Source organism: Scyliorhinus canicula, chromosome 5 (genome assembly GCF_902713615.1).
Source record: "Scyliorhinus canicula chromosome 5, sScyCan1.1, whole genome shotgun sequence".
Taxonomy (NCBI): domain Eukaryota; kingdom Metazoa; phylum Chordata; class Chondrichthyes; order Carcharhiniformes; family Scyliorhinidae; genus Scyliorhinus; species Scyliorhinus canicula.
Window position 1 is genome coordinate 46,736,785 of NC_052150.1, and position 16,923 is coordinate 46,753,707.

The 16,923-nt window shown below is 51.4% G+C and overlaps 1 protein-coding gene across 1 annotated transcript in view; it reads right to left on the minus strand.

Moving 5' to 3' along the window:
• The window catches only part of cap2 (cyclase associated actin cytoskeleton regulatory protein 2), a 323,980-nt gene that overhangs the window by 27,011 nt on the left and 280,046 nt on the right, over positions 1-16,923 (minus strand). The window contains exon 9 of the mRNA XM_038796992.1: positions 13,777-13,952. Within this exon, the coding sequence (XP_038652920.1) occupies positions 13,777-13,952 (176 nt within the window). The remainder of the gene's footprint in view (positions 1-13,776; positions 13,953-16,923) is intronic.

The following is a 16,923-nucleotide window of genomic DNA, read 5'->3' on the forward strand; positions in this document are numbered from 1 at the left end:
CCAGAGCTTTACACTTAGCACAGCCCAATGAGGATGATTGCATGCAACTAAATTGCATTACGGCACCAAAAGTAGCACTCATCAAGATCACCATCCAGGTAAACAGCCACCCTTTAGAGATAGAAAAAGATACAGGGCCTGCTGTCTTGGTCATTGGACAACAAACATTCCAGAAAGTTTATATGGGTCCAGCACCTGGGCCTAAGGAACACTGAGGCATGGTTGGCAAAATATATTAGAGAGTCATTAACCATCATTGGGACAATGACGACTCCTGTTACCTATGGGCAATAATCAGTTCGCCTGCCACTGATAGTGGTGTAAGGGCCCGGATCCAGTCTTTTAGGTACTCACTGGTTTCCGAGATTCTGCCTAACCTGGTAAAAGATCTTCTGAATGGGTATAGGCAGAAAAGGTCCTGGGGAAATACCCTGACGTTTTCCAAGATGGTTTAGGGAAGATAAAGAGATCATGGCCAAAATCTACGCAAACCCAGAGGCCCAGAGTATTTCAGGGCCCACCCCATTCCATACGCCCTACTGTCCAAAGTGGGGGAAGATGAGCTCAGCCAGCTGGAGAACTTAGGGATTATTCGCCTAGTCCAGTTTGTGGAATGGCCAGCACCAGTGGTCCGGTGCTGAAGTCATAAAAGACTGTCTGCCTGTATGGTGATTATAAAATGACGGTGAAAAATGCTTCCCATTGGACGGGTAGCCAATGCCGCTTGTGGAGGACCTCAATGTGAAGTTGGCTGGGGGTCATTCTTCCTCTAAATTGGACATGAACTACTCATACCTCCAGTTGGAGTTGGAGTTGAATGCAGCGCCCAGGAAATATGTGACCATCAATAACCACAGGGGACTGTTTGAATACACCAGCCTCCCATTTGGAGTATCATCCGCTTGTGCAATCTTCCAGCGGGTTATGGAGAGCATCTTTCAAGGACTTCCAAGGGTGGCGGTCTATCTGGATGGCTTATTGATTACAGGAGCCACTGAGAAGGAACACCTAGATAACTTAGAGGATGTCCTCTGCCGTTTCCCAGAGGTAGGTGTCCACCTGAAAAGGGGAATGTGTGACTTCCAGGCGAGAGAGGTCATATATACCTGGGGTACCAGGTTGGCAAGGATGGTTTCTGCCCGGTCATTCTTAGGGTTCCTTAATTAAGATGTAAGTTCATTCTAAATCTGGCGACCACACTGGGACTGGCAGTTACTTGCGCTCTTAAAGAAGCACCAGAAATGGGCATGGAAAGCGCTATAAGAGAACGTATTTGCTAAAGTAAAATGGCAACTGTTATCCACTAAGCTACTAACATATTACGACCCTTCTAAACTGCTCATGTGGGATGCCTCCCCAATTGGCATTGATGCAGTGCTGTCCCATTGGTGAGATGATGAGACAGAGAGGCAGTTAACCTTGTTTCAAGAACCTTGGCTGACGCAGAGCACAGGTATGCTCAGATTGAAAAGGTGGGACTGGCCAGGATCTTTACAGTTAAAAAGTTTCATTAGTATATCTATGAACGGCACTTCGCAATCATCATGGACCACAAACCCTTACTCGGCCTCTTCAAAGAAGATAAGGTGATACCACCAATATTGTCAATCCAGCGATGGGTATTACTGTTGGCAGCATATCAGTATACCTTTGAGTAGCGCCTGGGTGCGCGGATTGTCTATATGCTCCCCGTCCCTGCCAGTAGCGGACAAAGTCGTGTTGGTGCTAAGTTTTGTGGACACATTGCCTGTCACAGCCTCTAATATTTGTGTGTGGACGCAAAAGGATCCTATATTGGAAAGGTTGCACCACATCATCCTACATGGGGACTACAGGGGAAACTGTCTGAAGAACTGTGGGCATTCCCAACCAAGCAACAGGAACTTAGTATTGAAGAAGGCATTCTCCTGTGGGGAGCCCATGTATTAGTTCCGAGGCAAGGCAGGAAAGCCATTCTACAGGATCTACACAATGGACATCTCGGTGTGTCCAAAATGAAGACGGTCGCCAGGAGCTACGTGTGATGGCCAGGGCTCAATGGTGATATTGAGAGTTTGGTGCAGCAGTGTGCGGCATGCCAAAAGCATCAAAAGCTCCCACCATCAGCCTCATTCAACCTCTGACAATGGCCAGGCGGCCTTAGGTGCGGTTACACGCAAATTTCGCCAGGCCCTTCTTAGGGTCAATGTTCCTCCTACTCATTGACGGCCACTCGAAATAGATGGACATCTACCGAATGTCATCCACCGCTTTGCGGATCACGACAGAGAAGCTACGTCAATTGTTCAGTGCCCATGGCATCCTGGAAGTGCTCGTCACCGATAAGAGCAGCCTATTCACTAGCGGGAAATTCTTGAGGTTCATGCAGCTGAATGGAGTTAAACACATTAAGACCGCCCCATATCACCTCTCTTCAAACGGTTTGGTTAAGTGGGCAGTACAAATTTTCAAGAGGGGCATGAAGAAACATGCCAGGGTCAGTTGAAACAAAACTGGCGCTTTTTTGTTCAACTATTGGACCAAGCCACATTTAAAAAAGAAAAGTATTTTATTCCCAATGTATATAAAAGGTTACAAAACATAAACAATTCAGGAAATGACTTCCGGTGGCAGCGATGACGTAGGAAGCCGCACATTTGAGAGCTCCCGATTCAAACAGACTTTTTGGCTCTTTTTAGAGCCCGAAACGGAATTTTTTCGACGTCTCCCGGTGGGAGAAGGTGTGGTGATCAACTTTCTTCACATTTCATGACTCGAACTCGGAGTGGAAAGGGGAAAAAACGGCAGCAGCTCCCCGGAAAAAATGGGCGAAGGATTCCAAGATGGCGGCCGGCGGAGCACCAGAGGAGTGGAGGCTGTGGGCGCAGGAGAGCAGCAAGCTCTCCTGCGCTGTTTTGCAGATTTTAAGGCTGAGGTGCTGAGCTCTCTGCAGGAAATGAATAAAAAGCTTTCAGAGATTCAGACGACCCAGGGTGCTGCCACCCAGGCGTTGCAGGCGCAGGCCGCTGAACGAGAGGAGGAGGCCGTGGTCCTCGTGAGTAAGGCGGAGGGGCACGAGGCACTCCATAAGAAGTGGCAAGACCGCTTTGAGGAGCTTGATCTCCGCACGAGGCGGAAGAATCTGAGGATCTTGGGCCTTGCGGAGGGGCTGGAGGGGTCGGGTCTGACAACCTACGTGGCCATGATGCTGAACTCATTAGTGGGGGCAGGATCTTTCCATCTGCCCCTGGAGCTGGAGGGAGCCCACAGAGTACTGGCCAGGAGGCCTAAGGAGAATGAACCCCCGCGTGCGGTGCTGGTGAGGTTTCACCGGTTCAGTGATCGGGAGTGTGTGCTGCACTGGGCCAAGAGGGCGAAGAGCAGCAATTGGGAGAATGGGGTAGTACGGATCTACCAGGATTGGAGTGCGGAGGTGGCTAAGCGGCGGTCCGGGTTCAATCGGACGAAGGAGGTGCTCTATAAGAAGAAAATAAAGTTTGGAATGTTGCAGCCTGTGTGTTTGTGGGTAACTTATTTGGAGCGGCATCATTATTTTGATTCCCCGGAGGAGGCGTGGGCCTTCGTGCGGACAGAGAAGCTGGACTCGAACTAGGGGTTGGGGGTTGCGGGGTCGGTTGTAATGCTTTATTGCTGGTTTCTGCTGTTGCTGTGTTTTTTCAGTACTTTTGTAATTTTGATATGGTTATTTGAAATGAAATGAAATGAAAATCGCTTATTGTCACGAGTAGGCTTCAATGAAGTTATTGTGAAAAGCCCCTAGTCGCCACATTCCGGCGCCTGTCCGGGGAGGCTGGTACGGGAATCAAACCGTGCTGCTGGCCTGCTTTAAAAGCCAGCGATTTAGCTGAATGAGCTAAACCAGCCCCTGTGAGCTAAACCAGCCCCTGGGGTTTATTTATTGGGGTGTTGTTCTGTTTTTTGTTGGGGGGCATTGTTTGAGTTTTGTATTTTGCGGGTGGGCGGCGGGGGGGGGGTTGCGGGGTTTGTTGTATTCTGTATAGGGTTGGGGGTATGGAGTGGGGCTGGTATTTGGGAGCTGCGTCAGAAGGGTGTGGCGGGGCAGTGCGAAAGCGCGGGCTTTCCTCTGGTTTCCCGCGTTGCGGGGCTGGGGGGTGGAGATGATGATGGGGGCGGGGCCTTAACTGGTTCCTCCCCGCGCTGGAGCGGTGCCTTGAGGAGTGATAGGATGGGGGATGATCCCACTCTGGGAGGGGTCGGGGTTTTTGGTGGGAGTTTCCGGGGTCAGCAGAAGTTAGCTGACCCACGGAAGTACAATGGAGGATGGTTCGCGGTTAGGAGGGTTCCTAGCCTGGGGTGGGGAATACCGAGTTGCTGCTGGCAGGGTCAGGAAGGAGCTGGTGTGGGCCGGGGGGACAGAGGTGAGGTGTTGTCGCCGTGGGGACTGGGACGGGTGGTGGGTGCTGGCCTGGGGCGGGCAGTCGATGGGCTATGGCTAGTCGACGGGGGAGGGGGGCGAGACGCCCTCTGATCCGGTTGGTCACCTGGAATGCGAGAGGACTGAATGGGCCGGTGAAGCGGTCTAGGGTACTTGCTCATCTGAGGGGGCTAAAGGCAGATGTGGCAATGCTTCAGGAGACCCACCTGAAGGTGGCGGACCAGGTCCGTCTGAGGAAGGGGTGGGTGGGGCAGGTTTTCCACTCCGGGTTGGATGTGAAGAACCGGGGAGTGGCGATTCTGGTGGGGAAAATGTGTCGTTTGAGGCATCGGAGGTGGAGGCGGATAAGTGGGGTAGGTTTGTTATGGTACGGGGCAGGCTACAGGGAGAGAAGGTGGTACTTGTTAGTGTGTATGCCCCAAATTGGGATGATGCGGGCTTTATGAGGCGTATGCTGGGACGGGTCCCGGATCTAGAGGCGGGAGGTCTGATTATAGGGGGGGGGACTTCAATACGGTGTTGGATCCTTCACTGGATCGGTCCAGTTCAAGGACGGGTAGGAGGCCGGCGGCGGCCAAGGTGCTGAGGGGGTTTATGGACCAGATGGGAGGGGTGGACCCATGGAGGCTTGTGAGGCCGAGGGCACGGGAGTACTCTTTCTTCTCCCACGTACATAGGGTTTCTCGGATAGACTTCTTCGTGGTGAGTAGGGGACTGATTCCGAGAGTGGAGGAGGCCGAATATTCGGCCATTGCAATCTCCGACCACGCTCCGCATTGGATGGAGTTGGAGATGGGGGAGGTGCGGGACCAGCGCCCGTTGTGGCGGTTGGATGTGGGGTTGTTGGCGGAGGAGGAGGTGTGCAGGAGGGTCCGGGCAAATATTGAGGGGTACCTCGAGGTGAATGATACGGGGGAGGTCCGGGTGGGGATGGTCTGGGAAGCCCTGAAGGCAGTGATTCGTGGGGAGCTGCTATCCATCCGGGCACACAGGGAGAGGAGTGAGAGGGATAGACTGGCGGGACGATCCTGGAGGTAGATAGGAGGTACGCGGAGGCACCAGAGGAGGGATTGTTGGGGGAGAGGCGCAGCCTACAGGCTAAATTTGATCTGTTGACCACTAGAAAGGCGGAGGCACAGTGGAGGAAGGCACAAGGGGCAGTGTATAAACATGGTGAAAAAGCGAGTAGGATGCTGGCTCATCAGCTCCGCAAGCAGGATGCGGCTAGGGAAATTGCTGGAGTGAGAGATAAGAGTGGGAATGTGGTGCGGAAGCGGGTAGAGGTGAATGAGGTCTTCAAGGACTTTTACGGGGAACTGTACCGGTCGGAGCCAACGGTGGAGAGGAGGGGAATGGAGAGTTTTCTCGACGGGCTATCTTTCCCGAATGTGCAGGAGGAGCAGGTGGAGGGGATCGGGCAGATGCAGTCAGGGAAGGCGCCGGAGCCGGATGGGTTCCCGGTGGAGTTTTATAAAAAGTTTGTGGACCTAGTGGGCCCCCTGCTGGTGCGGACACTTAATGAGGCGTGGGAAGGGGGGACTTTGCCCCCGACGATGTCACGGGCGCTGATCTCGTTAATCTTAAAGAGGGACAAGGACCCCCAGCAGTGTGGTTCATACAGGCCCATATCTCTCCTTAATGTGGATGCCAAGGTACTGGCAAAGATCCTGGCCACCAGGATAGAGGACTGTGTGCCAGGGGTTGTACACGAGGACCAGACAGGTTTTGTTAAGGGAAGGCAGCTGAACACGAATGTGCGGAGGTTGTTGAATGTCATCATGATGCCGGCGATTGAGGGGAAGGCAGACATAGTGGTGGCGCTGGATGCGGAGAAGGCCTTCGATAGAGTGGAGTGGGGGTACCTATGGGAGGTGTTGGGGAGGTTTGGATTTGGTGAAGGGTTTATTAGATGGGTGAGGCTGCTATATGAGGCCCCGATGGCGTGTGTGGCCACGAATGGGAGGAGGTTAGAGTACTTCCAGCTTTACCGAGGGACCAGGCAGGGTTGCCCCCTGTCCCCCTTGTTTGCATTGGCAATCGAACCGTTGGCGATGGCGTTGAGGGATTCAGGGAGGTGGAGGGGCTTGGTGCGGGGTGGGGAGGAACATAGGGTGTCGTTGTATGCCGATGACCTGCTACTGTATGTGGCGGACCCGGTGGGAGGGATGACGGGGGTGATGGAACTGCTAGCTGAGTTTGGGACCTTTTCAGGCTATAAACTAAATCAAGGCAAGAGTGACGTGTTTGTGGTGCACCCTGGGGACCAGGAGGAGGGAATTGGTAGGCTCCACTTAGGAGGGCAGGGGAGAGTTTTAGGTACCTGGGGGTGCAAGTGGCCAGGGACTGGGGGACTCTTCACAAGCATAATTTCACCAGGATTGTGGATCAGATGGAGGAGGAGTTCAAGAGGTGGGACATGCTGCCATTGTCGTTGGCGGGGAGGGTGCAGTCCGTCAAAATGACGGTGCTTCCGAGGTTCTTGTTCCTCTTTCAGTGCCTGCCCATCTTCATCCCCAGGGCCTTCTTTAGGAGGGTGACTAGCAGTATTTTGAGCTTTGTGTGAGCACATGAGACTCCGAGAGTAAAGAGGGTTTTCCTGGAGCGAGGGAGGGATAGAGGCGGGCTGGCACTGCCCAACCTTTTGGGGTACTATTGGGCGGCCAATGTGTCAATGGTGCGTAAATGGGTGATGGAGGAGAGGGGGGGGGGGGGGGGGGGGCGTGGAAAAGAATGGAGATGGCGTTTTGTAGAGGTACGAGCCTGGGTGCACTGGTAACGGCGTCGTTGCCGCTCTCTCCTAAGAGGTATACCACAAGCCCGGTGGTGGCGGCGACCCTGAGAATCTGGGGACAGTGGAGACGGCATAGGGGGGAAACAGGGGGCTCTATGGAGGCTCCATTAGGTGGAAATCATCGGTTCTTCCCGGGGAACACTGATGGGGGATTTAGGGGGTGGCATAGGGTGGGCATCAGTAAATTGAGGGACCTGTTTATTGGTGGGAGGTTTGCGGGCCTGGGGGAATTGGAAGATAAATTTGGGCTACCACAAGGGAACATGTGGGCTACCACAAGGGAACATGTTCAGATACTTGCAGGTACAGGTAAAGGCGTTTACTAGGCGACAGGTGGAGGAATTTCCTTTGCTGCCCTCGCGGGGGGCGATGGACAGAGTGCTTTCGGGGGTGTGGGTCGGAGAGGGGAAGGTGTCTGACATTTATAAGGAGGGTGTTCTTTCTTATTGTTTCCATTTTTTCTGTGGTTATTTAACTTAATATTGTGTTAATTTAAGTTGTTGTTAATATGTTTTGCTGTTCATTGAGGATGGGCGAATGTTTATGACTATTATCATTATTGTTATTGTTGGTATTTTATTGCGGTTCGTTGTTGTTATATAAATACAAAATTTTTCAATAAAAATTATTTTAAAAAAAACAATTCAGGAAATAACTCCCCAACACAAACTGTAGTTTGTACAAATTTCCCCCTTTTTCACCCCCCTCCTCCATTCCCCTCTCATCCTCCCGCGACGAACAACTCCTCAAACATGGCCACGAACATCCCCCACCTTGCCTCAAAGCCCTCCACCGAACCTCTTAATTCGTACTTTTAAAAGAATCTTTTATTCTCTTAATTTTCAACATTTTCCTTAATTTGTACTTAATCTTTTCTAACCGAAGAAAGTTAAATAAGTCCCTCAGCCAAGCCGCCACCCCCGATGGCGTTGCTGACCGCCACTGCAGCAGAATTCTTTGCCGGGCAATCAGAGGGGCGAAGGCCACAACATCAAACCTCCTCCCCTCCATCAGCTCCGGCTTCCCCGATATTCCAAATATCGGCACCAATGGGTCCAGCTCAACCTCCACCCCACCTATCCTTGTGAGCCCCGCAACACTCCCGCCCAAAATCTCCCCAACTTTTCCCAGCCCCAGAAAACATGAACATTATTCGCTGGTCCTCGCCCACACTTCTCACACTTGACTGTCATTCCCTGGAAGAACCCACTCCATCTTGTGTACCCTATGTACCACCTTGAACTGTATCAGGCTCATCCTTGCGCACAAGGAGGTCGCATTCACCCTTTGTAGTGTCTCAGTCCATATTCCCCAGTTTATCTCCCCTCCCAGCTCCCCTTCCCACTTCTACTTAATCTCCACCTGCTCACCTCCCTGCTCTCCATTCCACCAGTATATGTCTCCAATTCTATCCTCCCCGTCACATCTGGAAACAGCAGTCGCTCCAACAGGGTGTACCTCGGCAACCTGGGGAACTCTTTTCAAACCTTCTACACGTACTTAAACTCACTTCCTCTCAGTAGCTCTACCCTCTCCTTCAGTTCCTCTATACTGGCAAACCCTTCTTCCAGGTACAAATCCCTCACCTTAACCAGCCCCACTTCTCTCCATTTCCTATACGTGCCCCCCCCCCCCCCCCCCCCCCAAAACCCGGGCTCAAAATCGTGGTTTTCGCACAATGGCGTAAACACCGACATCCCCTCTATCCTAAAGTGCCTCCTCAGCTGGTTCCAGACCTTCACTGTGGACTGCACTACAGGACTCTCTGAGTGTTTCGGCGCCATTGGCAATGCCACTGTCACCATAGTCCTGAAGCTTCTTCCATCCTAACCCATTCTACCCCTTCTCCTTCCCACCGCCAATTCACCTTCTTCACGTTCGCCGCCTAGTAATAACGTAGCAGGTTCGGCAAAACCAACCCTCCCTTCTGCCTCTGTAACCCTTGGCACCTTCCTTGCCCATACAAAATCTGAAATAATCATATCCAGTTTTTTAAAGAAGGCCTTCGGTACAAAGATCGAGAGGGTCTGGAATATGAACAGGAACCTCGGCAGAATGTTCATCTTCACCACTTGGACCCTCCCTGCCAAAGTCAAGTGCAGCGTGTCCCACCTCTTCAGATCCTCCCTAACCTCCTCCACCAGTTTTGTTCAATTCTATTTGTGTAGTATCGCCCATTCCCTCTCTACCTGAATACTCAGGTATCTAAACCAGTCTCTGGTTGCCTTAAATGGCATCACCCCTAGATTGGCACACCGACCCAACTCGTTCACAGGGGACACTCGCTTTTCCCTACATTCAACTTATATCCCGAGAACGCCCCAAACTTTCCCAACAGGTCCGTGATCCTTTCCATGTTCTCCAGCAGGCCCGAAACATATAATGGTAGGTTGTCCACGTATAGCGATACCCGATGCTCCCTTCATCTCCTCATAATCCCTCGCCATTCTGTCGACCCCCTAAGAGCCATTGCCAGAGGCTCTATAGCCGGCGTAAACAGCAACGGTGACAGCGGGCACTCCCGCTTTGTTCCCCTGTGCAGTTCAAAGTTCCGTGAACTCATGTGATTGGTCCGCACACTCGCCATGGGTGCCACATATAACAGGCGCATGCATACCACAAACTTTGGTCCAAACCCGAACCTTCCCAGGACCTCAACAGGTGTTGCCATTCCACCAGGTCAAATGCCTTCTCCGCATCCATAGACACCACTACCTCCGGCACATGGGCTCTTGGCGGGGTCAGGATTACGTTTAACTTATATTACTAGGCTATATTATAGCCTTATATTACTAGAAAGCTGCCTGCCCTTTACAAAGCCAGTTTGGTCCTCCGCAACCACACCCGGGACACAACCTTCCATTCTTCCCGCCACCAACTTAGCGAGCACTTTCACGTCTGTATTTAACAGCGATATGGGCCTATACAACCCACATTCCAATGGGTCCTTCCCCTTTTTTGGTATTAATGTGATCGTTGCATGTGTCATCGTCTCCGGCATCTCACCCTTCTCCAATACCTCATTAAAGTCCCCAAAGAGATATGGTGCCAGGTCCGTCAAAACCCCTTATAGAATTCCCCGACTTCATACCCCTTATACTATCCAATACCTCGCTCAGCCCCAAGGGATCCTCTAGCGCCTGTCTCTTCACTTCCTCCAAATGTGGAAACTCCAGTTTGTCTAAGAATTGTCCCTGTCCCCCTCTTCACCACCCCCCCCAGTCTGCCCTGTACAGCTCCTTATAGTAATCCCTAAACACCTCGTTCATCTTCCCCGGCTTCGACACCACATCCCTTGCCCCTGCCCGTATCTTCAATATTTCTCTGGACACAGCCTGCCTCCGTAGCTGATGCGCTAACATTCGGCTCGACTTCTCCCCATATTCGTACTGCATCCCCCTTGCCCAATGCAGATGTCCTATGGCCCCCTCGTCATCAACCTATCAAATTGTCTTGTAATTTATCCCTCCTCGAGTACTATCTATCTACCTCCACTATCTCATTCATTAGCCGTTCATATTCCTCCCTCCTTTCCCTATCCCAATGTGCTTTGAACTAAATAATTTCCCCTCCGTCCACCGCTTTTATCGCTTTCCAAAATGTGGACGGCGACACCTCCCCGTTTTGGTTCAATTCTACGTGATCTTTAATCACAGCATTTTGTCACAAAACCCTCTGTCCGCCAATAACCCCGATTCGAGCCTCCACCCTGGCCTCCGCTCCCGTCCCGATCTAAGCCATATCTCCAGCCAAGGTCCGAGATCACTATCCTTGCATATTCTGCCCCGCCACCTCAACCAAAACCTCCCGGCTAACCACAAAAAAGTTGATTCTTAAATACACCCTATACACTTGTGAGAAAAAGGAATACTCCCTTCCCCCTGGGTTCTTGAAGCGCCATGGGTCCACCAGGCCCATCTTTTCCATAAACCCGCCCAGCACATTTGCCATTCGTATTCTACCCATTGACCTGGGGCTCGACCTATATACCCTTGGCTCTAGGACACAATTAAAATCTCCTCCCATAATCAATTGGTGTGTGGCTGTCAGCAGCCCCCTCAAGACGGACTGATCTGTTCCCTGTAAGAACACTATTCATGACGCCATATGTTGCTCCTGCTCATGTATTTGCTTTGTTTGGCCCCTTGTTCTGCACTGTAACCAATCACTGTTTGTTGATGTACCATTTGTCAATGTACTCTGTCGATTATTCTTTTTTTTCTACTATGTACATACTGTGTATGTTCCCTTGGCCACAGAAAAATACTTTTCACTGTACTTCTGTACATGTGAATGAAATGAAATTAAATTAAATGAAAGTTGCTTATTGTCACAAGTAGACTTCAAATGAAGTTACTGTGAAAAGCCTCTAGTCGCCGCATTCCGGTGACTGTTCGGGGAAGCTGGTACGGGAATTGAACCCACGCTGCTGACCTTGTTCTGCTTTACAAGCCAGCTGTTTAGCCCACTGTGACAATAAATCAAATCAATCAATCAAACCGACGTCATTCCAATTCGGTGCAGACACAATGACCAATACCACCAGCGTCTCTTCTAAGACCCCACTCACCATCAGATATCTCCCACCCGGGACCCTCACTTCCTTCGTACTCACAAACCCCGTTTTCTTACACATCAAAATTGCCAACCCCCGTGACAATGAAGTTACTGTGAAAATCCCCTAGTCGCCACATTCCGGCGCCTGTTCGGGTACACAGAGGGAGAATTCAGAGTGTCCAAATTACCTAACAGCACGTCTTTCGGGACTTGTGGGTGGAAACTGGAGCACCCGAAGGAAACCCACGCAGACACGGGGAGAACGTGCAGCCACCGCACAGATAGTGACCCAAGCCGGGAATTGAACCTGGGACCCTGGCACTGTGAAGCAACAGCTAACCATTGTGCTACCATGCCGCCCAAACTTTTGTTTGTCTTTGGGGGAGGTGACCTGTGGTTCGAGATGAGTCTTTGTTTGGGTGGGAGAGGGGGAGGACATCCATAGTTTTATTGGGTAGAGCGCCCCAAACCTGATCGGCTGTCGACACAGCGCCACCTTGGCCCTGTTGAACCCCGCATGATGTTTTGCCAGCTCAGCTCCAATATCCTAGTATATTCGGACCTTGTTCCCCTCCCATTCGCAGTTCTCCCTAGCCCATGCAGAATCTTCTTCTCCACAAGCTTGTGGAGCCTCACCAGCACTGCCCGCGGTGGCTCCCCTCCTCTAGCCTTCTGCCTCAGAGACCTGTGCGCTCTGTCCACCTCAGGAGCCATGTCCAGCACCTCCTCCGCCACCAGCCCCGCCTACATCCTCGAAACGTATCTTGTGGCGCTCGCACCTTCCACTCCTTCAGGCAGGCCCACTATCTACAGATTCTGCCTTCTCAACATATTTTCCTGCTCCTCCACCTTTGCTCGCAACGTCTTGCAAAAGTCTCCTCAGTGCCCCACCTCTGCCTCCAATGCCACCACCCGATCGCTGTGGTCCGACATCACCCTCACAATCTCTCGAATCTGTGACCCCTGTGCCTCCAAACATTTTCCCACCCTCTCCGTCAATCCCTGCAGGGGTGCCACAGCCCCTTCGATGGCCTTCGAGCGATCCCCCAGCATCTTTTTCCTCTGCTGGCAGAACTCTTCCTTGATGAAGGCCATCAATGTTCCATCTGGGGCTTTGCTACTTCCACTGGCTGCTGCGCCACAGGTCCCTTCCAACTTCTTGGCAAAGTCCTTCATCTTCTTCTGCCGGATTTGATAACCAGCAGACATACCACTCCCAGGGGGAATGTCTCCTCCCATCTTCAGTTACACTTTTGCGTCAAAGTTGCACCTGATTTCGGGTAAAAGGAGTTGTTTCTTACGCTTTCAAGCTGGAGCTGCCCTGTGTGCGATCACTCACACCATGGCTGCCAACGCAAGTCCCGGACCACTCACATATGACAACCGGGGTAGCACTGGCAGAATTACTGATGTGCCGATGATACCAATCTGTCTAAGCTTAACATTTGGTGGAGAAGAAACACAACCGCCAGAAGAGGTATCATAACCACAGGAAGCAGGACAGAGGGTTCAAGCCAGGAGACATGTGTACGTCTGGAATTTTGTGGAGGGAGCCCGGTGATTACTAGGGACCATAGTGGAGAAGGTTCTTACAAGGTCAAAACCAGAGTATGGACTGTACGCAAACATTGGACCATCTCAAAGGCAGGGAGCCCGCAGCAGAGACAGCCCCGCCAGATGAATCAGTCCTTCTTGTCCACCTCTATGAGCCAACAGGGAGCACTACTCCACAAGGGCCAGAACACAGGTCTACATGAGATGGAAGGTTCTAGTTCAGATATGGAGACAGAATCCTCCATAAACAGAATCCACCTAACCTGCACATCTTTGGGTTGTGGGGTGAAACCCACGCAGACATGGGGAGAATGTGCAAACTCCACACGGATATTAACCCAGGGCCAGGATTCGAACCCCGGTCCTCGGCGCTGCAGTCCCATTGCTATCCACTGCGCCACATGCCGCCCTCTGTAATTTAAATATTGCCATTTGTTTCTGATTCCTCAGATACTAGATCAATAACTGTTATATTTACCACTTTCCACTTCTTTCCTTCCAGCTCCAGCACAGGCACCCTCGGCTGCTGTGGAGGGGACACAGGAGACGTAGGACTGGTTGAGTGACTCTTTGATGGGGAATTGACAGCTCCGCACTGTGAACGAAGATTTGGATTTTTGTGGCTCTTCTGGTCATCAGGGACATGGCGGAGACCTTGGGAATAAGACAGAGAAAAATACCAATACGTTGCAAAGAAATCTGGTTGTTCAGTTTATTGAATGAGCAACCAAACCAAAAAGTTATTAAGTGTCAGACATTTATATTCATCTCATTATTTTAAGGAGCTGTTGTTCAATATTAAACTACATCAGTATCACTAGGGTTCCAGCAGGGATGCCAAAGAGTATTCTAGAAAGGTCTCAAAAGTTCAAAATATCAGGACCTAATAACAGAGCACAGAATATACAGCACAGAAGGAAGCCATTCAGCCCATTACACCTGTGTTGAGTTTTGTAAGAACTATCCAGTTAGTCTCACTTCCCTACCATAGTCCTGCATTTTGTTCCCCCCCCCCCCCCCCCCCCCCCCCCCCCCCCCCCCCCCCCCCCCCCCCCCCCCCCCCCCCCCACCACCACCACCACCACCACCACCACCGAATCTCACCTTTGGTTTATTTCTCAATTGTCTTAAATCTATGTCCTCTAGTTTCTAACCCTTGCACCAGTGGAAACGGCTTTTTCTTATTTTCTCTCTCAAATTCCTTCATAATTTTGAACACCATGACTAAATCTCCACTTAATCTTCTCTGTACTAAGCAGAAAAATCCCAGTTTCTCTAGTCTCCACATAACTGAGTCCCTCATTTCTAGTCAAACTAATAACTGAACATGCTTTAAACAAATGTTACTTTTCTACGGTTTACCACAGCTGCTTTATTGCTAGAATTCGTGACCTATTTGTTCAGCTAATATGAACTCAAGTTTCCTTAGAACTCAACTAATCTTAACTTAGGGTGCGATTTAACGGGAAACTTTCTAAGTGTCATTTTGGGCATGATTGGCAAGGTGTTTCTCGACGGCCGCATTAGTGAGATCATGGCCTGTATATAACAGCACTTAGAGCCGAAAATGAGCCCCACAAGCTTCTCGCTATTACTGGCTGTCTCGACATGCGATTTGCCAGACCCGTGCCTCAGTAGCTCGCCGCTAACAAGGGAGATTGGATTGAATTGGATTTGTTTATTGTCACGTGTATCGAGGTAGGGTGAAAGTATTCTTCTGCAAGCAGCTCAACAGATCATTCAGTACATGGGAAGAAAAGGGAATTAAACAAAATTCAAGAAAATACATGAGAATACATAATAGGACAACACAAGATATACAATGTAACTACCTAAGCATTGGCATCGGTTGAAGCATACAGGGTGTAGTGTTAATGAGGTCAGTCAATAAGAGCGTCATTTAGGAATCTGGTGACAGTGGGGAAGAAGCTGTTTTTGAGTATGTTCGTGCGTGTTCTCAGACTTCTGTATCTCCTGCCCGATGGAAGAAGTTAGAAAAGTGAGTAAGCCGGGTGGGAGGGATCTTTGATTATGCTGCCCGCTTTCCCCCGGCAGCGGGAGGTGTAAATGGAGTCCATGGATGGGAGGCAGGTTCGTGTGATGGACTGGGCGGTATTCACGACTCTCTGAAGTTCCTTGCGGTCCTGGGCCGAGCAGTTGCCATACCAGGCTGTGATTCAGCCCGATAGGATGCTTTCTATAGTGCATCTGTAAAAGTTGGTAAGGGTTAATGTGGACATGCCGAATTTCCTTCGTTTCCTGAGGAAGTATAGGCGCTGTTGTGCTTTCTTGGTGATAGCGTCAACGTGAGTGGACCAGGACAGATTTTTGGTGATGTGCACCCCTAGGAATTTGAAACTGCTAACCATCTCCACCTCGGCCCCGTTGATGCTGACAGGCGTGTGTACAGTACTTTGCTTCCTGAAGTCGATGACCAGCTGATTTCAACGCTCCCTCACCACCCACTCCCAAGTCAACATTCAAGCATGGCAACAGGCAAACCTGTTCCTCGCTTTGGCGATGCCAGCCTGGCTAGGCTTCTGGGTGTTGAAGAGGCAAGGTGGACATCCTGTTCCCCTGAGGGGGTCGTTGGACCAACAGCAGGATCACCAATACCACCTGAGAGGCAGTGGCAGTCAGTACGGGAAGAATAACCAGGAGGGTGCCCTCATTGCTCCCTACATCGGCAGCTCCCACCTCTGACTCTGGGGCTACTGGTCTTTCATTGTTGAAAGGCCTCCCTTTAACCCACTTAATTGGTTGCCTCCTCCAAAATCATTTCCGGCGCTCCACCACCAGCATTTCCGGGTTTCCCAAAACTCATCCCGACTTTGGTATCGGAGCATAGAATGAAACTCCAGTCCCCTGTCTTCCTCACAGATCTAATGGGTCTGTTCACTTAAAAAAAAGAGGGCTGATCTCTTCAGTGTCTTGGTCAACATTTCTTCTTCAATTTCCACCACCAAAATTGATTATCCGGTTGGCCGGCTCCAACCCGCACATGCGCGGCTGACGTCACGACGGCTCAAACCCGCGCATGCGCGATTGCCGTCTTCCCCTCCGCTGCCCCGCAAGATGTGGCGGCTTGATCTTGCAGGGCGGCGGAGGGGAAAGAGTGCGTCCCTTTGAGACGCCGGCCCGACGATCGGTGGGCACCGATCGCAGGCTAGTCCCCTCCCGAGCACGGCCGTGGTGCTCACTCCCCTCTCTGCCCCCCACAAGCTGCAAACCAGCTTTTGGCACCATGTTCACGACGGCAGCGACTAGGTGTGGTTGCCGCCGTCGTGAACCGGTCACGAACGGCATCCGGGTCGGAGAATCGCCAGTCGCCGTGAAAAACGGCGAGCGACGATTCTTCCGAGCGGAGGGTGGGAGAATCGCGGGGGGCGCCAGGGGGGTGTGTCGTGAGTCCCCCAGCCCTCCCGCGATTCTCCCATCCGGCGCGGGGATCGGAGAATCGCGCCCATTGTTTTTCAATTAAGGGGCAATTTAGCGTGGCCAATCCACCTACCCTGCACATCTTTAGGTTGTGGGGGCGAAACCCAAACAAACACTGGGAGAATGTGCAAACTCCACACAGACAGTGACCCAGAGCCGGGATTGATCCTGGGACCGTGGCGCTGTG